This window comes from Vulpes lagopus, chromosome 5 (assembly GCF_018345385.1).
Source record: "Vulpes lagopus strain Blue_001 chromosome 5, ASM1834538v1, whole genome shotgun sequence".
Lineage (NCBI taxonomy): Eukaryota > Metazoa > Chordata > Mammalia > Carnivora > Canidae > Vulpes > Vulpes lagopus.
Genome location: NC_054828.1, coordinates 5,692,566 through 5,716,703, shown reverse-complemented (window position 1 = coordinate 5,716,703; position 24,138 = coordinate 5,692,566). Strand labels below are relative to the sequence as shown.

Sequence of the window (24,138 nt, the reverse complement as noted above, 5' to 3'; positions counted from 1 at the left end):
TAAACATACACTCAAGCCTACAATCCAGCAATTTTATTACTAGGTATTTACCCAAGAGAAATGGAAACATGTATCCACACCAATAACTGTATGTAAATGTTTACAAAACATCTTCTGTAATGACCCCAAACTGAAAATAACCCAATTGTCAAATGGTGAATGGATTAGCAAATTGTGGTAAACAAATAATGACAATAACAATTAGAAATTTTAGGATATGTAACAAGATGGATGAATCTTAAAAACATGGTAAGTGAGGGGGTACCTACGTGGTGCAGTCAGTTAAGTGTCTGCCTTTGGCTCAGGTCATGATCCTGGGGTCCTGGGATTGAGCCCTGCATTGGGCACTCTGTTCAGCAGGGAGCCTGCTTTCCCACTGCTTAGGCAGTCTCTCTCTTTCACCCTCTCTCACTCTCTTGCTCTCCCTCTATCTCAAATAAATAAACAAAATCTTTTTTTAAAAAAACATGGTAATTGAGGAAAGTAGTCCGACACAAAAGAGTACATCCTGTATTATTCCATTTATGAGAACTCCTAGAAAAGTGAAAACTATACTGACAATGATATAGAATGATCAGTGGTTGCTGGAGCTGAAGGTCAGTGAAGGGGGTTGGTTACAAAGGGCCAAGAGTAGAATTGTAGGGTCAGGGAAGTATTCTATATATTGACTGTGGCAGGGGTTAGATAAATAGATATAATTGCCAAATTCATTAAACTATGCCCTTGAGAATGAATTTTGTTTTATGTAACTTATATTCGAGTAAAACATTTTTAAATAGAAGATGGTTAGAGGACATGGATGAATAATTACTCACAGAGAAAGTATGTAAGACTTTTAAACATGAAAAATGTGCAAGCACAACATCAACCAAGGACCCGCAAATCTAAACAGCGGTAGGGAACTCTCCTTTCACCTGTCAGATTCTCAAGGATCTAGAAGTGGCAATGTGGAACACCAGCAAAAAGCCTCTCACAAGCCACCCTTGTAAAAATAAATTAACACCTTCCTGAAGTGCATTTGAGCAATATATAATGGAAACCTTAGAAATGTTTAAACCTTTGACTCAAGGGTTAACAAAACATACTGTGGCCATTAAAAATTAATTTCAACAGCTTTTTAATGACATAAAAAATGCTCCTGATACAATACCGTGTGAGTAAACAGACCACAATTTGTACCTCAAATGACCTCAACGATGTTAAATGTGCATGGAGTGTGTGTACATGTGCACACAAAGAAATTCTGTAAGAAAACATACTAAAATATTAGTAGCAGTTATCTTTGGCTGTTATGATGGGTAATTTCTTTTTCTTTCATGGTTTCCCCTATTTTCCAGTTGGAGCCTGTATAGCTTTTTTCAACATGAATAAACACATGAATGAAACAATTTTTGGAAAATCAGCACCAATTCTGCTAGAAATCACATGAATAATCATTATCCAAAGGTCACAGAGAGATAGGTGAGTCTTTTAGTCTTAAAAATGTCCCAAGGACTTTTTTTTTTTTTTTTTTTTTTTTTTTTGCTTCAGCCAGCTCTCCCTCTGGATTCTGATGTTGGGTGCCCAGAAGCATTCCCATACAACTTTCCCATCCCATGAATTCGACTTACAGCAGCACATGGCTCCATCTATGGAGAAGGGAACAGAAAAACACAGATGTGTCATGTTGTTCCAAAGAGTCTGGATTCCATTCAACAAGGGGGTGCTGTCAGAGGACGCGGCAAAGAGAAAAAGGGTGGAGAAACTAACCCCATGAGCCAGAGGGACCAAGAAGTTTCAGCCAAGAGGAGGGTCATCAGAACTGAAAGGATGGGGAGACCTGCGACAGGCAGGGATGGTGATGGTAAGAGACAAAAGGAAGATGTAACAAGTGTGGGGAATGAACCTCCGTTCAATCTCTAATGCTAACAACGCCCATCTCTCACTCCTCTTCTCTAACAACATGCACTCTCTTGGCAACTTCTTCTATTCTCTGGCTTTAGGTACCATCTACATTGATCTGTAACAAAGCTGATGCCCGTATTTCTATCTCTAGCCTGGACTTCTTTTTCTGAGCTTCCAACAGCCTACTCAGCATCAATAGTTTGGATTTCTAACAGGCATCTTAAACTTAACACATCCAGCATTAAACTATTTTTGACTCCTGTCCCCTAATCTGTTTTCCTTCCTCCCATCTTCAAATACACCAAGTTTCCACTTCCATGAAAGCCTCTGCATAGGTCTGTTGGCCTGGGATGCTCTTCCTCCCACAACAAATACAACATGACTGATGTGCTCTAAGTTTGCACAACCCAGCAGACTTCCTTTCTTCATGCCTGATGCTTTAATGAAAGACTCATCTTAAATGCCAACTCCCCAAGAAGTCTTCCTGGATTGCCTCATCTGGGGTAGGTTTGCCCTATGCATCATGGTTTAGAATTGGTTTGTTTCTAAGGTAATGATGTGTGTGTTGGTAAGAAAAAGCACATTCAATGACTTTAGTGAGAGTGTAGAGGTGAGCTATGCACATTGCTCCTAGGACCATCTAGGCCAGCATCATTCTGCAAACAAATAAGTTTGGGAAAATCCCACATATTCCCCTCATAGATATTTATGATGTTGAGTTAACGTATTAACAGCCATGAGGTGTCCGCATAGTTGGGAGTTGGGAAACTTCCTTCTATAGCTACACCTTGGGAGTTCTTACCACAATAAGCTAGGGCATAATCAGGGTGTTTCAACCCACAAGTTGTCTGGCACTAGCTATCTGAACACAAGGTCCTTAGGAAAGACCAAGGTGCTGCCTGGTATTTACAGAATACAGGGAAAATTCTAGGTCTGATGGGCAGAAGCCTGACTTGAATTGTTAAAGTGGGAATTCATGACCTGCTGCTCAGGTCACAGAGACCAAAACCAATTCACAGACCCAGAGCCCCTTAATTAAGAGGGAATCTGGATACTTTTGAGGAACAACCCTACCATATAGCCATATGCATATACTGTAAGTCTTCCCTCAAACCTTGCCTAAAAGATCCTTCAGCCATTTACCAAAATGACTATGCATTAAGGGAAAGAAAACGCTGAGACCACTCAAGGTTTTAAATAGTAGCTCTGAACTAGTGATAATCCATGGAGGGCTACAGTGCCAGCACAGTCTGCTCGGTCAGAGTGGAGGGTTATGGGGGATAGATGAAGCCTAAGTCCATGTCATAGTGGGTCTGGTAAGGCTACAAGCTCATCCTGTGGTTACTTCTCCAAGATCAGAATACATAATGGAAATAATCATTCTTAGTCACTGCAGAGCCCTCACATTTGTTCTTTGATCCATGAAATAAGGGGCTATGATAGTAGGAAGGACCAAGTGGAAGACCCAACAGATAGTTGTGATGATGCCAATCACACATGCAAATCAGCATAGCCTCTGGCATCTGTGATGTAGCTATAGATGTATCAAATGCTAACTTTCCAATTTCTTTCTAAAGTTTCCCTTTATGGGGGCAGGGAGATCAGTATACCTTCAAATCTTATCTCAAGACCATGTCAACTCACCTGCTTCCTGCCATAATATAATGTGAGGGAACATATATTCATTCATTCACTCATTTAGGGTGAGTGAGCAGAGAGGAGGGGCAGAGGGAGATGGAGAGAGAGAATCTCAAGCAGATTCCATGCTGAGCATGGAGCCCACCATGGGGCTTGATCTCATGTCCGTGAGATCACAACCACAGCTGTAATCAAGAGTTGGACACTCAACTGACTGAGCCACCCAGATGCCCCACCAAGTAGCTATATATTGTTATGGTATGCGACAACAAACACGCTGGCCCAATGCATGATGATATTATATTAACTGGATTTACTAAGGATGAAATTACAAATACCCCAGAGGCCTCAGAAAGGGAAAGAAGATAAACCCCATGGAATTTTAAAGTTCTTCCAGTCTGGTAAGTTTCTAGGGATCCAGAAGTCTAAGGCATGCTGGAATAGTCCCTCTAGGATGAAAAACCAATTAATTAGCCTTTTGCCACCCATCACAAAAAAAGACTCATATGCTTGAAGGGTGTCTCTGGATTTTGGAGACAATTTTGTCATGCTGTTCTGATCTGCTGTGCTGTTCTTGGGTAACCCAGAAGTTCTGAGTAGGGCATCGAGTAAGAAAAAGCAATCTGCAAGGCCCAGGCTCTAAATTGTCGTCTAGCACTGAAAAGCAGCACAGCTTATAAAGGTATTTATGTCCTATGTAATGTCCACTGGGAGGCATCCATGGGGATTATCAGGAGGAAAGCTGACCTATTCCTGAAGGTATAGGTCTGTCACTTTGCCCAGGTAATCTGGCGCTTGTTCATGGGCTTCCATACAAAAGTGGTCACAGAGACAGGAACGGATACTGTGCATTGGTTTGAAAATAGGGACTTCTCATCACTAAAGCTGTGCTGACTACTGCCTAGCTAAGTACCCAGGCTGCCAATGGCAGGGGCCAACACTGAGCCCTTTTATGTCCCCTTTATCCAGGTGGGCTTTCCAGTCACCTGGCAAAGATGACATTGGATCTCTTTCAACATGGAGGGAGCAATGATTTGTCTTGACAAATTTCAGATACAAATTTGCCTTTCTGATTGAAACACTTTTGCCATTTATCATCATCTGTGGACCTCCATAATGCTTTTGCATCACCAGGATGTCCTGCGCATCACAGAATTGAACTAAGGGACTCATCTGATGGTGGTGACGGTGTAGCAGTAACTTCAGAACCACAGAACCCACTGGTCTCCCCACATATCCCATCGCCAGAACAGACTTACTAGAACAGTTGGTACCTTGCTGATGACTCATCTACAGTCAGCTGAGAGGAAATCCCCAGCAGTTAAGGTGCTGTTCTGGAGAACTTATCATGCCTTAAGCCAGTTGAGGCAGCCAAATGAAGAAATGACCATCAAGCATTGAGATCTTGTGAAATGAAGGTTGGGCACCCCAGCAGGTAAGCAACACTGTCCAGCAAGATGCTGGCAGAGAAAGTAAGGGGGACACACAATGGACACTGTAGTTATGACCAGTTACAGTAATGTGAGTTTAGAAGCTCCTTCGTATGTGTCTTCCTATCTCTCCCATTGCTCTATGTAAAAAGCAGTAATTGTAGCTAACACTTTAGATTTCAGGGGACTGGAAAGCAAGAGGAGAGAAGGCAGGCTAGTTACACCCCCAGCCCCCTTCCGCTGAGCTGTAGCGTGGCCATGGCCACATTCTACCTTAGGCCTTCCCTGCCCTCCAGTGACCTCCCCTTTAGCTATCCATCTTGTTCCTTTCAGTAACTGCTCCCTCTCCTGCCCTTTCAGGCCTAGGAGAGAGAAATGCTTCCACATCTGCTCATTTCATTTAATCTTGCCCTCACATGAGTAAGTGGTTCTTCAATAAACTCATGTCCATCTGCTTTCTTCCTAGACCCTGACCAATGTATGACCAGATTATGATGACCCATGGCAGGATACAGAACAGCTCCCGTACCCCCAAAAAGCTCCCTTGTGCTGCCCCCTGGAGCCACACGGTCCTCTGCTCCTAGTCCTGGAAATTACTGATCTCTCTTCTGTTCCTATTGTTTTGCTTTTTTCAGAATGTCACATAGAGATTTGGACAATAACAGAAAATATACCACTGGGTGCTGCTTCTACACTTTATGTAATTTGGGCTAAATGGCTTATTGTTTCTGCTTATATAGCTTCTGTTGGGCTGTTAATGTTACCAGGATGAATGGGAAAATTCTCACCAGAAGATGTTTCTGAGCAAGAACCTGCTTATGTGATGGGTGAGGAAGTATCTCCAGTGAATACACAAGTCATAGCAAATCACTGCATTTATTCCATCCTCTCAGCAATCCCTCAAACCCCACTCTTCATGTTTAAACACTGATTTTATTTTTAACAGACGTATTTTATATAAAAGGCTAGGCAACATTGAAAAGCACAGCACGTTAGCAATAAAGGTCAACTTAGCTGTTCAATTAAAGTCTACCATTACATTAAAATATAAATATATATGGAAAATGGCTTTTTAAAGTCTCTGAAACATTATTTGGGTCAAGATTTTATGCCTTATTACCAAGATGTTAGGGTTTTTAATTTACGCCCTTGAGTATTTTTTACGAAATAACAAATTCGAAGGATGTCTTTTTTCCCCCTATACTATCCATTCTTGAATTGAATAATCATTTCTCAAAACCATGTTATTATGAAGGTTTAGATTTTATTTTACTTCCTGCTTTATTCTTTCCTGTGTTGTTTGCCTTTTTAAAAAAGGATGTATTTTTAAATTTTATTTCTCAAATTAAGATGCACTAAAACGAACTTTTTTTTCTCTTGGTGTACACTTTCACGAGTTTTAACACACATACAAGATTCACGTAGCCACTGCCACGCACAAGATGCAGAGTGGCTCCATCACCCTACAATCTTCCTCGTGCTGCCCATCTGGAGTGAGGCCTTCCCCACCCTGAGTCCTGGAAACTACCGACCTCTTCTTTGATCCTATTGGTTTGCCTTTTCCTGAATGCCATATAAACAATCCTACAGTAGCAGCCTTTGAAAGTGGTTTCTTGTGAATGTCTCTCAGATTCATCCATGTTGTATGCATGGAAAGCTGATTCCTTCCTATTGCTGAGAAATATGCCATCATATAGATGGACGAGTTTGCTTATCTGGTCACCTGCTGAAGGACATTTAGGCCTGTCCCCATTTGGGTCAATTATGACTAGGGCTGCTAAGGACATTCTTGTACAGATTTTTTTAGTGAAATTTGCAAGCATTTTTAGATACAAATGTCATACAGGATTTGCCCAACACAATCACAGGCCCATGACGCTGGGAGCGCAGGTCAAAGGGAGTTCGGGGCACTCACTTGTAGCAACATCAGGTGTGTTCTTGTCCCCACATTGTCCCTCCTACTGTGCTCTGCACTGTACCACCTTCCCAGTGGCTGGAGAGGAGAGCAAGGCAGAGAGCAAACAGCACTACCCCAAGGCCAGTGCCACTCACTGCCACTGGGGGTGACACTAGTCTCACCTCTGATGACTGTTTCATGGGTGCCAGTGCTTTCATGGTAAAATCCAGGAGATCCTCTAGTCCTAGGACGCAATATAATTAGTGGTCAATTCCCAACAATCACCATCTAAATTCAAGAAAACCACTGTGATAGTACAGGAATCCCAGTGTTCTCTCTAAAGGTGAAACAGAAAACAACAGGGCAGGTGGATGGACCAGCATAAGCAGCATAGCACAGAAACATCCATGTACAAAAGAAAGGTAGAGCGATGGAATGATAGAACGGACTAGAAGGACACATTCAAGCAAATCATGGAGAGAATTGAATGTATGACAAAGCAAGCATTAAAAACAATGGGGAAAGAATAATAAGTGGCGGTGGTAAAACAGATTATCTATTTGGGAAAAAAATGTGAATTTGGATGCCTACCTTATGTCAGGATGGATTAAAGTGTTTTGTTTTCAAAGAATAAGAAAAACAAGCATAGTAGAAAGTGTTTTTATATCAAGTCTGGGCAAGAATGATGAATTTATAGATTAAGCAACAGAAGACATTCCAAAAGAAGATTAATGTATTTGATTATATTAAAACGTAAACTTCACAACGATGAGGTGTCACGTGAACGAAAGGAAAGCAGCAAGCTGGGAACAACGCTATGTGGGAGTATCCTGCTTACAACAGAAAAGGGTTATCTTTTAATAATTAATTATAAACAATTATTAAACGAAAAGGTGATAAAATTGACTTAAGAAAACACCAGTGAGGGCATTACCCAGCCAGAACATGAGGCGGATTCACATCAGGAAAGACACGATCAGCGCTAAGGCTCACAGAAATGTCCAAGTCCAATGTTGCTCCAAGAAGTATAAATTAAGAGGATAATGAGGCACCAATTTATACCTCTTAAGCTATCAATATTTTAAAACTATGTTAATATTCAATGCCAGAAGGAATATGAAACTAGAACACTCATACAACGTTGATGGTAATATAAATCATTATTATCTTTTCACAGAACAATTTGGCAATCCTTATAAAAATGCACATAAGTATTCACACTCTGGCCTTGAATCGGATGCAAAACCTGTCCCTGACCCCTCCTTGACAATGGCCACAACCCCAGTCCCCTCCCAGGCTCTTGTCCACCCTCTACCCCACCTCTGGCTTCCTTTTGCCCACTGACTTCTGCGAGGCCCCAAAAACCATGGCATGGAGGGGCTGCTCGTCCTGGGGCTCTTCCCATGGCACCTCAGGTCTCTGTTTAAAGCTCACCTTTGCAGAGAAGCTTTCTGAGGTCCTCCCTGCCACTCTTCCTATGGCTCCGTCACACTGCACACCTCCTTTCACCCTAGGTGTGTCTGTGGACTGTCCTCTCATCTGCCAGCAGGTAGCACTCTGAGGGAAGGGATCATGTCTTCCTTTCCAATGAGTCCCTAGCACCTAACACAGTGCCTGTCCCATAGTAAGGGCTCCAGACCTCTCTGTGGATTGGCTGAGCAAATAAATGAACAAACAAACATATGCAAATCTAAAGAAACTGAAGACTTGGGGCACCTGGTTGGCTCAGTGGTTGAGCATCTGCCTTTGGCTCAGGTCGTGATCCCAGGGTCCTGGGATCAAGTCCCATGTTGGGCTCCCCGCCGAGGGCCTGCTTCTCCCTCTGCCTATGTCTCTGCTTCTCTCTCTGTGACTCTCATGAATAAAGTCTTTAAAAAAAAGAAAGAAAGAAAGAAAGAAAGAAAGAAAGAAAGAAAGAAAGAAAGAAAGAAAGAAAGAAAGAAAGAAAGAAAGAAACCAAAGACTCAACAGTGAAATGGTCAGAAACATTCTGGGCTATAGAACTAAAAAGCCCGAACAAGCGGTCATTATCCCATCAACTAGCCCCTGTGGAATGCTGCTTGTTCCTTCTGGATGGAACGTTTTTCTCCAGCCACCCATGTGGGAGACTCTTCATCTCTTGAAGCTTCCACTCTGCTCTGTTTACTCTCTGGAGACTTTTCTAACTTCCCAGCCAGCATGAACATATTAAGGTAAGATTTTTGGCAACACAGTGGATCTCTCCCCAACCTCCTGGGTCTAACCATAGAAATATATCAACAAATACATCAAATATATCAACACCTACTGGAATAAGTATATCAACGAAATCATTTTAAACATATGGTGGAAGTTGAAACCAAGAAAGGGAAAATCCACAGGTGCTGGATGCTGAAAGCATGGAGGGAAGCAACTCTGGAGCAGAGAGAATGTGAGTTATTCCCACAAGAGCCCGGGGAGGGTGTAAGACCTGGATGGAGCAAGCTGTGCTAACGGCAGCCCTGGGATTTCATGCAGGCAGTAACAAGCTGGGGTTTAATGCCCACTTGGGGCTAGGACCCACCACTGCAAGACTGGGAGAAGACCTGGCACAGATGACAGTTAATAAAGCAAAACAGGGATCCCTGGGTGGTGCAGCGGTTTGGCGCCTGCCTTTGGCCCAGGGCGTGATCCTGGAGACCCGGGATCGAATCCCACGTCGGGCTCCCGGTGCATGGAGCCTGCTTCTCCCTCTGCCTGTGTCTCTGCCTCTCTCTTTCTCTCTCTCTGTGTGACTATCATAAATTAAAAAATAAAAAAATAAATAAAAAAAGCAAAACAGTCAAGGAAAACAGTCAGGATGAAGCCCGGACAGATAAAAACATGGGAAATGCAAGAGAGGCTAAGAGCCAAGGAAAATGGAAGGAGGAGTTTCAACAAATATTTAGTGAGACCCAGAAGAAAAGACTGGCAAGGAAGGGTGGAGGCAATACCCAAATAGTAGCAGCTGGGAATGTTCCAGAAGTTATGAAAGATACGAATCCTCGCCATGAGACGGCACGAGTCCGGGGAGGTTAGATAAACAGACATCTCTAGCAAGATGCATTGTAGGGAAACTGTAAAGTAACAAAAATAAAGAGAAAAATCTCAAAGGCAACCAGATAAAGAAAAAAAAAAAAAGAGATCACCCAGAAAGTATTGGCAATTAGACAGCCAACTCTCAACAGCAACACTAGAGGCCAGAAGACCGTGAAGAATGTCTTCAAAGTGCTAAGAGAAAATAGCTCTCAGACAAGAATTGTACTCCCTGCACAATCTTCATTAAAGAGTAAGTGGAAAATAGACATTTTTTAAAACAAAGACTGCCTTCCCCACACACACAACACCTCACTTAAAGGACTACTACAGGATATACTTCAGGAAATTGAATTCTGAAGGAGGGGTGAGATGGAAGAAGAGTGATGAGCCAACAAACTGGTAAACTTGGGAAAACCTAAACAAACACAGATAGTAAAAACAAACAAACTACTAATAGTGAAAAATTCAGACACTATCAAAATAAGACTGGATTGAAACACTAGCCGGTGGTAACATGTACATTGAAACTGCTTGTTTTATTCAGGACGGTAGAAACATTGTGAACTTTCAGCTTTTTAAATTCAGAACGCATGTTAAAAATTTAAGGGTAACTTCTTCTATTAGAATAGAAATAAAATATTTAAGTCTCAAGACAGTGGAGGGGAAAATGTGTGATAAGGAAAACTGAGATGGAACCAAACACAGTGGAGGAGGGAACAAGGAAAAGACAGAGCCGAGGAAATCAGAGAGATAACAATAAAGCAGAAGGAAAAAACTCAAACATGCTTGTCACATGCTACACTTGACCGCTAAAAAGGCAACGATGTTCATCTGGAATGTTTTAAATACAGATAATGCTATTTTACAAGAAACACACCTAAAACGTGGTGATAGTGACAGTAAAGGGTAGGAAAAAGATATATCAGACAAACACTCATCCAAAAAACTGTTATGGGTATTTTAGTATCAGAGAAGATAGGCCATAAAAGCCAGAGACATAGAAAGGTAACTACATAATTATAAAGGGAAGAGTTGACCAGGAAGATGGGACAAATCTTTACTTGCAGATGTGCACCAGAAGATAAACCTAATTAATAATTCAAAATATCAGTATTTGGGTATTCACCTTGTTATTGTCCCTTGTGACCAGTTCTACTAGGAATTCTGGGTGAATGCGACAGAGGGCACAACTCAGAAATCCCTGGGTCTCTGGTTAGAGCAGATTGTCACAAGGCACAACCCTGTCTGTGTCCTTAGTGTCCTACCATGTTCACTTTGCAGGCCCATAATAGTCTTCACAGCTGCCATCGCTCTGGTGGTTCCTGCTGCCCTGGGACTATTTGTTAGTTATTTCTACATTCTTAGCACCTCTCACAATGTCTGGCAGAGAAAATGATTCAATATGCACCCATTAAAATATAATTTTGAGGGTACCTGGGTGGCTCAGATTCTTGGGTTTAGCTCAGGTCATGAGCTCAGGGTCCTGGAATTGAGCCCCATGTTTGGCTCTGTGCTCAGTGCTCAGTGTGGAGTCTGCTTGAGATTCTCTCTCTCCCTCTGCTCCTCCCCCTCCCCTGCTTATGCTCTCTTTAATAAATAAACAAAATCTTAAAATAAAATTATAATTTTGAAGATGATGAAGCCAGCAGAATGAGTGTCTGTGATACACATTCCTATTTGAAAAGCACAATATAAAACTGTAGATGTGCTTTAATTAAAAATACATAAAAATTCTTTATGCATGTGGATATAGGTGAGGAGTGTGAAAATGTGAAAGCAATAAATTTGTTACATAAGGTGGATTGTGACATTTTGCTTTTTATTTTTATTATGGCTCTTAAATATTACTTGCATAATTTTGAAAACGAAATAAAAAGAAATGACTCTCAGTCATCCAATGAACTGTTTCCTAAAAACTGTCACCACGTATAGATAGAACAACGGAGCTGTTTTCTGAGCCATGTAAATATTCACTCCTAGGGCCAAATCTTGCCTTTGACTCTAGAAGCCACAGGGGCAGGACACAGTGATCCTCTCTAGATATAGAGAGGGCCAAGAAGGAAAGAGGAGACTGTGAGGAATGGCTCTAGCTGGCCCCACTTAATACTGTTTCTCCCGGGGCACCTGGGTGACTTAGGCAGGTAAGCGTCCAACTCGATTTCCATTCAGGTCAGGATCTCAGGGGTATGAGATGGATCCCTGTGTCAGGCTCCATACTCAGAGACTGCTTGAGATTCTCTCTCCCTCTCTCTCTACCCTTCCCCACTCCCTCTCAAAAAAAAACCCAATTCCCTCTCTCTCTTGCTGTTCCTAGGAAATGTTAGATGTCCACCAATGATCCAGAGTTTTGCAGAACAATCTTTCCACTAGCCTCTACCCTACTTCCCATGAGACAAGGTTCTCCAAGTTACCTGGACAGAACACCAGGTAAATTAAGGACAGTATTTCCTATGCAGAGTCTGGTCTATGTGTACCATTTCCAAAGGAAACAGGGATCCTTGGAGAAATGGCTGATGCCAGGTCAGGAGCAAGGAGTGTACCCAAAGAGCCAGGTGCACATCAGAAAGCAGGAGAGCTGTCAAGGACCATCAGGGTCACACTACTAGGATTGAGCAGCCAACATGAAAGTCTCCCACTGGCCAAGATGAATATTAGTGAGAATAATGATGAACTTAAATATAGCACATATGTATATGTTCATGAGTTTATGATAATCTTTTTTTTTTTTTTAAGAAAAATCACTCATTGCTCACTTTTGGAGGATGCTTGGGAACCAATTCATTATTCTGGAAGGCAGTTAGTGAAGGGAAAGTATTTTCTTAGACTGTGTGTCATTGTCACTAAGCAGCTTAAGAGGGGAAGCTGTCATTACAGAAGTACTCCAATCAATAAAAGAAGAAATGATAGATGTGGCATTTCACCACTTTTTAATCCCCAGTGAACTAACAGATGTAAGTAGGACCAACCATGGCTGCTAACACTGCGAAAAGAGAGACCAACAAGGCCACAGATGCTTGCCACCACCTATGAGGTATTCTTGCCAAGATGACTGAACATCTATGTGTCTATCTATTCATTCAGAGGCAGAGGGGTTGGGAGAGGGAGACAGGAGGAAATGCCTAATGTCACTGTAAATCAGTCAGATGTAGGTTGTAAGAAATTCCATATAAAAAATACACCATAACAGATACATCATAAGGGAACAAATTAACAAATGGAGAAAGACCCTATAGACTAAAAACAGTGGGGCAAGTCAGTCGATGGCAATGTAGAGACCTTATTTGGATAATGACTCAAATAGTAAAAGAAAATCTGTGACAATAGGTTAGATTTGAACCCTGGTTGGACATTTAATACTACTGATAATTCTATTAGGTGCAAAACCAGTATTTCTCCCATGTTTTTAAAACGTGTTCTTATATTTTAGAAAGACTTAATGAGAACTTTTTAGTTAAATATGATATCTGGTATTTGTTTCAAAAATATCTGGGGTTGGGGCGCTGGGTGGTTCCATCAGTTAAGTGTCTATCTTTGGCTCTGGTCATGATCTGGGGGTCCTGGGATCGAGCCCCAAGTTGGGCTCCCTGATCAGCGGGGAGTCTGCTTCTCCTTCTCCCTCTGCCTCCTTCCCCTGCTTATGTGCTTGCACTCTCACTCTCTCTTATGCTTGCGCTGTGTCAAATAAATAAGAGCTTCAAAAAAATATCTAGGGTTAATGGAAAAATAGGCAGGAAGAGAAATAAGATGATGGACCATGAGCTGAACACTGAAGCTAAGTAGTAGGTACGTTAGTGGATTCATTATTCTCTTTACTTCTGCATGTGTTTGAGATTTTCAAGAAAAAAAAAAAGTCCAAGGCATTAATAAAAAATAAGTGAAGCTGCTCCTTATTCTCATGGTTGACGTTTGGGGGGGGGCGGATGTCAAGGAAACAATGGGACTCTTACCTTTTCATTAACTGGATAAAAATTCTCCTTGGTAATCGGTATACAAAGGTGTCGAGGACAATCTTTAGGTAATTCAAAGATACATATCCACTTTTGGAAGGGTCCCCTGCACTCAGGGCTTTTTCAACCTTTTCATAGCACTTGGGAAGCTGCAGGGAATGAAAATTCAAGTGTTGCATTCATAGAAATCCACTTCACAGAAATGTTCAACCAGTTTATTTTTACCAAAACCTCGTCACATTTTCCCCTCCAAAAACTGATCAAAAAGGTTACGATGGCATGTACTGAACTTCAAATGTTTAATTGATGAGCTCACTACAGAACACTATCCCCAGTCACAGCTACTCAACTGACAAGGCAGACAAGTTTCTCAGGGAAAAACAGCCATATAATAGCTCCACCTCAAATTTCAGAGCTAAAAATATTCAGTGGATCTGCCAGTTTGATACATCTTTCTTAATATACTTTCAAGCCATTCCCACTGTGAGCCCATGCTAGGCTTCTCCTGATTAAGTCAGGTCAATCAAACAAAAAAAGCTGGCAACATTTTATTAAAACACAAGTAGCTTTTAGAGTAAGGAAAATCATTAATGTAAAGATTATATAAGCAGAATACACATTGTACATTTCTTTAATTATTCTTTTTTTTTTAATGGGGAATCACAAAGGATCATGGTGAATGAGCTTTGCTTATGGGACTTCTAAAATTCAGTAAAGTAGGTTAACCACTGATTTTTATATGACTCATAAAAATACTATGAAGATTGGTTTTAATTCCAAAGGTTTTCCTGCTGTTTATTATTGAGTAATAACAATATTCTCCAATAATTCCAACCCTCTCCACTTTGTCTGAATTCAGTTTTTCCTGCTAACTGCAATGAGAAACAAAATAACCACACCTGGTGCATAAGGTAACAAAAAAAACCTGCTGGAACATAGAAATACATGCATAAGAGTCTCCACCCACTAAAGGAATAAGAGGTGATTCACTGAAATTTCCATAGGGTACACAAGCATATTGGAAATCTAATGGGAAAATCTTTCAAAACATTTACAGAATTGCAGGTCCTAAACTTCTTAGAAAGTTGCACACACACAAAAAATTGCACAAAACTAGCCCAAAATGTGGCTAAATTTGCCCCTATCTCTTTCAGGGAGGTGGATTCACAAGAGAAGTCAAAGCCAGATGTGGAGTATAGTCTCAATGTATTCACTGGATTAATGAAATCCACTTTCAAAATCTTAATGATATTGGTTTTCAATTAGTTTTTTTTTTCAGGAGAATGTTTTTGACATAATCAAGAGCTTTTAGGAAAAAAAGGCAGGGAGTGAAACAGAAATAGTATCTTGGTGACATATATAAACCTTTAAGGGATTCTCACTGTGACTGTTTACAATGACACAAAAGAGAAAAATGCAAGCAATTCAGCAAACTAAAAAAAAGGACATAAAGATATCTAGAAGTTTTTCCATCCAGTTTTTTTATAGTGTTTCAAAAACTCCCATAATGATCATATAAACATATAATTTTACAAAAATGCGATCATAGCTATACATTCAGATTTGACAGGTGCTTTTTTTCATTTAACAATATACCATGATATTTTTTCTGTAAGAACTTATATCTACATCATTCTTTTAAATGATGAATGATGTGTGGCATGCTATCATATTATTGACAGACTAGAGAAAGGTATGCTTATTTTGTTTGTGCATTTAATGTATGTTAATGTTCCACTGATCTCCAATCTAAATGAGGTTCTTTTCTGTATTTATTACATTTATGAATGTGTTTAACACCTATCTCCCTGATGTGAGTTTGTGTAATCTCCATGAGAGTACATTCTATCTGTTTTGTTCACTAATAATTACCTAGAATGAAGCAGAACTTTGCATGCTGTAGGCACTCAATAATTATTTAAAATGAGTATATTTTTTACCAAAAATTTTTTTTAAGATTTTATTTATTTATTCAAGAGAGACACAGAAAGAGAGAAAGGCAGAGACAGAGGGAGAAGCACTCCATGCAGGAAACCTGATGTGGGACTTGATCCCAGGATTCTGGGGTCACGCCCTAAGCCCAAAGCCAATGCTCAACCACCGAACCACCCAGGCATCCCTATCAACAATGTTCTAAAGAAAGGTTGCAAAATGTAAAAAGCTATGACACATAAAAATTAAAATCATAGCTGAGATGCCATTCTATGTGCATCAGGCTAAAAAATTTGAAAGTCTAACAACATAGGGGCACCTGAGTGGCTCAGTCAGTTGAGCGTCCAACTCTTGGTTTCAGTTCAGGTCATGATCTCAGTCGTGGGATCAAGCCCCACGTTGGTCTCCATGCTCAGTGCAGAGCCTGCTGGTCCCTCTCCCTCTGTTCCTCTCCCTGCTTGTGTACACTCTCTCTCTCAAATAAATAAAGTGTTCAAAAAAAAGAGTCCAATAATATCAAGTGTTGGTGAGTAGAGAAAACAACAGGAATTCTTTCTCATATGTTGGGAGTGTAAATTGATATTTGAAAAGTAATTTGATATGGGCAATGAAAGCTGAGGAGCGTGTCTGCTGCAACCTAGCAAGTAATTCTACTCCTAGGTTTAATTCCTAGAGACCTTTGCACATGAGCTCCGAAAGATGCGTATGCAACCACTCACAGTGGCATCATTTGGATTTAGCACAAAACAGGAGGCAATCTAAATGTCCACCCATAAGAGAATGTGTCATTTGTGTATATGTAGGCAATGGAAAACTACAGGATGAAAGAAAGATCTGGTAAAACACAAAGAACCTAGTCTGTAAGGAAACATAATATAAAAAAATATATAAACACATCACCTACAAAGGTTTCATGCCATAAAAAGAAACTAAGAATATGAATTCATTATAAGAAAAGCTTGAAGTCAGGATGATGAAACAATGAAAAGAGAAGGGATATTTCAAAGTGAGGAAGAAAGAAAACAAAAATACTATCATTACAGAAACTAATACACAAATTAGAAACAGCAAGCATAAAAGGCAAGGTGGAGATTCAAATTAATAATAAGAGAATGATTTGAAAGAATCTCACCAAAGGCAGAGGAGAAAGACAAAGGTATTGGAGCAAGTTGGGAGCAGGTGCTAGCTGTCCAGGACAGACCAAGAGGACCCAATGGGAGGGTAACTGGGAATAACCCCAAAGGAAGGCAAGACGCAGGGAAGATGGAGGGAAGGAGGGAAGAAGGAGGAGGGAAGGTGAGGGAAGATTTTAGTGACTCAGACAGAATAAGTTTTCTGGAAATGAAGGAAGGACTGTCCTCCATCAAAAGAATACCCTGTGTTCCAGGAAACTTTGACAAAATGCTTAATGTCAAAGCATTAGTTTGCTTAGTTTTGCTTTTTTAATTTCAAGGATCCAACAAAAATCCCAAAAAACAAAAGATAAAATTTAGGCATCCAGGTAGTAAAAAGGAATCATCTACAAGGGGAAAAAAACTGTTGACCTCAGGCTTCTTCTTCAGAATGCCCAGTGCCAGAAGACAACCGAACAGGGCTTACAACATTTTGAGGAAGAGAAAGCAAGATGGAAGAGCTACACCCAGCTACACTGTTCCAGTGGGAAAGTCAGAGGCAGATAGTCTCAAATATGAAAAAACAAAGGGAATAAAGCACCCATGAGCCTTTCTTAAGGAAATTACTTGACAATGAAATCCAGCCAGCCCCAAAATAAATCAAAATAATGAACTCTGAAAGGGATTAACTATGGTAAGCACTGGAGCGTAGTGACGTGCATTAACTCCACGTAAATACAAAACAAAGGCAAAACAACTGAGGGAATTATAGAACAGAACTGAGTGTAAATATCATCGTAAGCCCCAACTAAGAACAAAACAGAAACGACGAAACTTGTGAGGTGGGAGGTAGGGGTGGGAAGGAACACAGGAAGTGAGAGCCCACCCTGTGCTGCCTGTAATTGAAAGATCCTTCAAAAACACCATCATTTCTGGGACTCTTAATGACTTTCTTAATCTCTTTTCTTGTCTTGAAGTCCCTTTTGGGACCTAATATATCTTGTGGTAGAGAAATATTTATCCAAAGTGCAGAAATATCTTCAGCCTCATATGAAACTGGACTTGGCAAGCACTTAGCCTTATACTTCACTCCAGGCCTTACTGGCAGGATAATTTTGGGCTAGTCATTGAACACCTGCATGCCTCAGTTTTCTCAAGTTGAAGCTGGGATGATAACAGTGCCTCGCTCACGGAACTGCTGTGAAGGCCGCGGAAGGGAATGCCTAACATTGCCTGGCACACGGGAGGGCCCCCAGGAGGGTTAATGACAAGGGAGGCCATGTCTCCTTTACTTCTGGTAAATTCAAAGACATTTAAGTTAAATATGTCTTATTTGTAAAAAGGAGCGTGATTCTCTTCTTATAAAATTACTTCTATCTATGTATCCACCCACCCACCCACCGAGGCAGCCATCCTTCTATATATATGAATAAAGACAGACCTAGAATTATGTTCGCCAAATGTTGCCTTTGATTATTTCTGGGTGGTGGATTTTGAATAATTTATACTTTCTTCTTTGTACTCTTCAGAATTGCTTACTTTTTTTGTAATGCTAATGTATTTTGTAATGGTTCTGTTTTTATGAAAACAATAAATTTATTAACAACAATAACAGAAAACAAGTTTTACTAATTTACCAACACAATATTACATATACTCACTTCTCCAACACCTTGATCAACACTGGCTTTTGTTAGTTTTTTCCTCATTGACATTTTTCTCTTGAAAATTTTATATTCATTGTTAAAAGTTCTACATACCTTTGGAATAGTTATGATTTATCTCTTGTTTATGTGGCACATATTTTGTCAAGTTTCCCATTTGTTTATACAAAGTTTTGCTGTATAAAAGCTTTTCATTTTAATGTAATCAGATGTATCAAATCTTTTTCTTCATGGTTTTTGGTCTTCAATTTCAAGATTACAAAATTTTCACCCACATTATTTTAAAATTTAAATAGTTGACATATATAGAATTTATTCTGATGTGAAGAAGGGAAGGTTACAGGGATGCCTGGGTCACTCAGCAGTTGAGCATCTGCCTTTGGCTCCGGGTGTGATCCCAGAGTTTCGGGACTGAGTCCCGTATTAGGCTCCCTGCATGGAGCCTGCTTCACCCTCTGCCTGTGTCTCTGGCTCTCTCTGTCTCTCATAAATAAATAAATAAAATATTTAAAAAAAAAAAAAAAAAAGAAGGGAAGGTTACAAAGGTTTTTCCCCAAAGGGCTGGCTAGTGAATTATTCCCATAATAATTATTGAATGAGCCACTCCCCAGCCCCAAAACACTTTACAAAGTGTTTACAAAACACTTCAATAAAGATTGATCCACCACCTAACAATAGTTGGATAAGACAGTGCCATGCTGTCTTAAATATTACACCTTTAAAGGTTGTTTTATTTTAAGATTTTCTTTTGGGCAGCCCCAGTGACCCAGCGGTTTAGTGCCACCTTCAGCTGGAGTGTGATCCTGGAGACCCGGGATTGAGTCCCACGTGGGCTCCCTACATGGAGCCTGCTTCTCCCTCTGCCTGTGTCTCTGCCTCTCTCTTTCTCTCTCTGTGTGTCTCTCATGAATAAATAAATAAAATCTTAAAAAAAAAATAAAGATTTTCTTTTTGAGTAATCTCCACACCAAATGGGGGCTTGAACTTACAACCCTGAGATCAAGAGTTACATGCTCTATCTACTGAGCCAGCTAGGCACCCCTATAAATTATTTTTATATGGTACTGTAGGTACTCTATCCCTAACTTTTCAGAAGAAAATATACATATATTTCCATCCAGATATAGGGAAAGCAAGTATTAATACTGAATCTTCCTTTCCAAAAACCAAAAAAGAGCACTTCACTTACTAAGTTTTCCTTTATTTTATTCAATAAAGTTGTCTCATGTCTTTATGGAAGTCTTGAATATTTTTTACCAGATTTAGTACATGACTAGCACATCGGAGGTACTTAAGAATCAGCCTCTCATCACCATTACTACCACCAATGGACTGTCATAAGAAGTTGGAGGAGGCCTCGAAGTTTTGGAAGATGGGGGTAGGATCAAAATAAATCTTAGAAATCACGTCCAGGGCAGCCCCGGTGGCGCAGCGGTTTAGCGCCACCTGCAGCCCAAGGTGTGATCTTGGAGACCCGGGATCGAGTCCCACGTTGGGCTCCCTGCATGGAGCCTGCTTCTCCCTCTGCCTGTGTCTCTGCCTCTCTTTCTCTCTGTGTCTCTCATGAATAAATAAAATCTTTAAAAAAAAAAAAAAGAAATCATGTCCATACCTAATGGTTTTCCACAACCGTCAATCTCTTCTGTTTATGCTTTAGAGAACCCTGCCATTAGAGAGACAATCTTACCTCTTGGCAAAAGGTTCTCTCAATTTCGTCTAGGTTGTAGTTTTTCCAGACATCTTCAGATGAACCAGAACTATGGAAGCACTCCCTTTTGGAATTTTGGACTGGTTGATTCTTCCAGGAGATATCTATTAAAACAATAGAATTTTCGCTTATTAATGTTGTCAAAGGTATATTTAAATAATCAGTGTTCCCTTGTCATCCCAACCAAACTGGTAAACATTCAGACTAGAATGAACCAAAAGCATGATGAGCCATGGAATAATGGTCTCGAAATAACTGGCCAAACATTTTAGAAAAAAGTTAAATTAATCTTCTTGCTATCTCATGCTAGGATAAGCCTTAGATAGAGTAAAAAGTACACCAAGTAGAATACTAAAACCATGAAAGCAGTAGAAGAAAATTAAGATGAATATTACACAGTGCACAATTTCTATGTGCAAAATCCTTTCCAAGGAACGCATTATAGCCCCCAAATCATTTAAATAATGGATAGGTCTGACAGTATAAATATTTATTTTTTGTTTGGTTAAAAACACACACAAATCACAATGAAAGAAAAATGAGTGAGAAACACTGTAGGTTAATTACCATGATGCATGAGTAGCTCTTACAAATCAATAAGATAAATACTTAACAGAACAATAGACTAAGGTTATGAACAGGTAATTCACATAAAAAGAACTAAAAAATCCAACAGATACATGAAAAAGTACTCAAACTCACTGGTAATTGTCTAATGAAAATAAGTTAATAATTTTTTTCTACTTGTCAAAGAGGCACAGATAAAAGGGAATTATAGAGAAAGAAATCAGCTCTAGTTTATGTATAGAAACCCCAATACCTGCATACTCTTAAGTCTCCTTCTAGAATTTTACAGAAATAGAATCATAGGACTACTCAACAAACGTATGTAAGGATATTTTCTGAACTGTTTAAAGATTTTAAAAATTGAAACAATTTAAATGCCCATTAATAAAGGATTGATTTTATAATTATGGTTCATCAAGCCTCTAAAATACCACCAGACATTAAAAACAAAGATGCCTGTCTAAATTAACAGGCATGGAAATTTTTCCTTGATATATATTGTTTCATGATTCAAAGAAAGGATGACTAACATAATTTAATTTTCATTCTAATACTTATGTTGTGTTTTTGCAGGTCTATCCATCCATATATCCTCCCACCTATCCATCCATCTATCCATCTATGCATCAGAAAAGAAATCTGGGAGGATAATACACCAAAAAGAACACAGTGGTAGGATTCAGGTAGTAGGATTCGTGTTTTTGTGTCTTCTGACTTTTTTTGCAGCAAGCATGTATTACTTTTATAATAAAAGAGAATAAAATAAATCTAAAATATAGCCATTTTCTTTCTCAAAGTCGACTGCTAAGAATCACAAATGGTTTCCCAGATTTATTTCCTAAAATGTCTGCAAATAAGCTTCACTCAAATTAAGCATACTTACAACGATTCAGCTGCAGTTAACAAACTGCCAGTCATCTGGAATTCCATTTCCTACCTCAAAAAAGAAAAAAAGAAAAGAAAAGAAAAAAGTAAAAGAAAAACAGCCTCCCCCAGTGGACCCTGCTGGCTACATGATGAAATACAAAGGCAGAACTTGAACTTGGTCTGGAATTCTTTGGCCTTGGTGGGCCAGGTATTTGAAACTGGGATCTGTGAACATGCACACTGAAGAGCCTCATCGAGTGATGGGGAAACAAACCCACAGAACAAGGCTCTGACTCAGTTGGGCACACAGAGCCCACTTTTGTGACCCTGCATCCTGTGTGGGCTCCACTCTGGGGCACTGATGCTCTAATAGCGGTTCACAGGGACACACAGCACATGGAGGGAAACCTATTCTTGTTCTATAAACCAAAGGCCAAGCTCTGGAGGATTGTATGTGTGTGTGTGTGTGTGGGGGGGTGGTTGGGGTGTGAGGCCTGCCCTCGGGGAGCTCCCGTCCAAGGACATGTGCAATTATACTGCTGCCCCAGGCTGGCTTACAGAATTCAGCTTTGCCTTGTTCAAAAGTATGCCTCTCGTCACAGTCATGCCAGGCCTCACCCATCAGCCCAGCTTCATAATTCCTGCCACCTGCTCATTTCCTCCAAAGGGGCTTTGCTGATGTGAAATGGGGTAGAAAGAACATCCAAAGCTTGCACTTATGTATGTCATAGGTGCACCAAAAGGAAACCCAACCCCCAATGTCATTTCTTTTTTTTTTTTTTTTTTTAATTTTATTTATTTATGATAGGCACACAGTGAGAGAGAGAGAAGCAGAGACATAGGCAGAGGGAGAAGCAGGCTCCATGCACCGGGAGCCCGACATGGGATTCGATCCCGGGTCTCCAGGATCGCGCCCCGGGCCAAAGGCAGGCGCCAAACCGCTGCGCCACCCAGGGATCCCCCCAATGTCATTTCTTCAGCTGCCAAATAGATAGAGCTTTTGACAAACAAGATAATGGCTTATTGGGCAGACCCGGTGGCCCAGCGGTTTAGTGCCACCTTCAGCCTGGAGTGTGATCCTGGATACCTGGGATAGAGTCCCTCGCCGGGCTCCCTGCATGGAACCTACTTCTCCCTCTGCCTGTGTCTCTGCCCCCGCCCCCCGTGTCTCTCAATGAATAAATAAATAAAATCTTTTAACAAAAAAGATAATGGCTTATAAAGAATATAAACATAGCAAAACCAGAAATACCAAAGTTAGTAAGAAACATTGTTCTATATATTTAGAAAGCCAAAAGATGTGGTTCCTGCAAATATATGAACTAGAGATTCCCTGATATGGGTGTGAACAGCATCAAATCCACCAACAGCTCCTGGCAATGAATACTTGCTTGTAAAACATTTTCCCCAAAAGGAACCAACATGAGGAGACTGTATCCTTATCATTTATAGTTCATAGACAAGAGAAAAGCAGGAGTTCATATGAGAAATAAAAACGGATATAAAGAAGTACGTGGAATCACGTGCTTACTTAAGAAAGTGAAATTTTGGGAAAAAAAGTGCAAATAGGTGACAAATTTTTTTAAAGATTTATTTATTTATTATTTATTTATTTATTTATTTATTTATGAGCAAGGGAGTGCAATCAGGGGAGGGATAAAAATGAGTAGATTCCACGCTGAGCATAGAGCCTGATGCAGGGCTCAATCTCATGACCCTGAGATCATGACCTGAAACAAAATCAAGAATTGGAAGCTTAACCAGCTGAGCCACCCAGGCACCCCGAGGATATATATTTTAAAATTACTGCTCCCTTGAGAATATCTTCCCCAAACCACCATATAGAAAATGAATATTATTAAAATGCTAGTAAAAACTTCAGTCTAGAAAAATCAGCAATACAGAATGTACTTATCTGTCCATGTGCTTTAAGGTTGGAGTGCCAGGAAAAGAATTTCTCAGGGAAAGCTCTGAAGTGAGTACGATTCAGAAACTCTGAAAACCGTATAAAGATGAGGAGTACTCACTCTGGTTCCGATCAACTCTGCAACCTTCTGTTAACTAGCTACGCAGGCTTGGGCTTTTGGGTCCTCGTGTGCAAGAAGAAATGGACAGAAATGCCCCCAGAGTTGCCAGGAGGATTCGCTGTGGTGATGAATGAGCAGGCCTGGCATTCTAGAAACTCAGCACGCATTAGCTATCTATTGATTAATGAGAAATGTTTTAAATGATAGGAGACAAGGAAAAACAGTACCAATCAGAGCTTGAAAAACTCTGAAATTAAATGATAGAGCTCTGAAGCAAATTAGAGATAAAATCATCTCAGAAACAAAGACTGGACTAAAAGGAACCCAAAGTCAGAAAAATAAAATGCTGAATCAAGTAAGCAAAAAAGAAAAAAAGCAGGAAGGAAGGCTTGTAAGAAAGTTATGGTCTCAGAACACCTGGGTGGCTCA

At 40.2% G+C, this 24,138-nt stretch overlaps 1 protein-coding gene across 1 annotated transcript in view; it reads right to left on the bottom strand.

Moving 5' to 3' along the window:
* EFCAB6 (EF-hand calcium binding domain 6) overlaps nucleotides 1–24,138 on the bottom strand; it is a 237,958-nt gene that overhangs the window by 145,743 nt on the left and 68,077 nt on the right. Inside the window, exons 9-10 of the mRNA XM_041755332.1 lie at nucleotides 20,228–20,352; nucleotides 13,833–13,981 (exon numbers count right to left, since the gene is read on the bottom strand). Of these exons, the coding sequence (XP_041611266.1) occupies nucleotides 13,833–13,981; nucleotides 20,228–20,352 (274 nt within the window). The remainder of the gene's footprint in view (nucleotides 1–13,832; nucleotides 13,982–20,227; nucleotides 20,353–24,138) is intronic.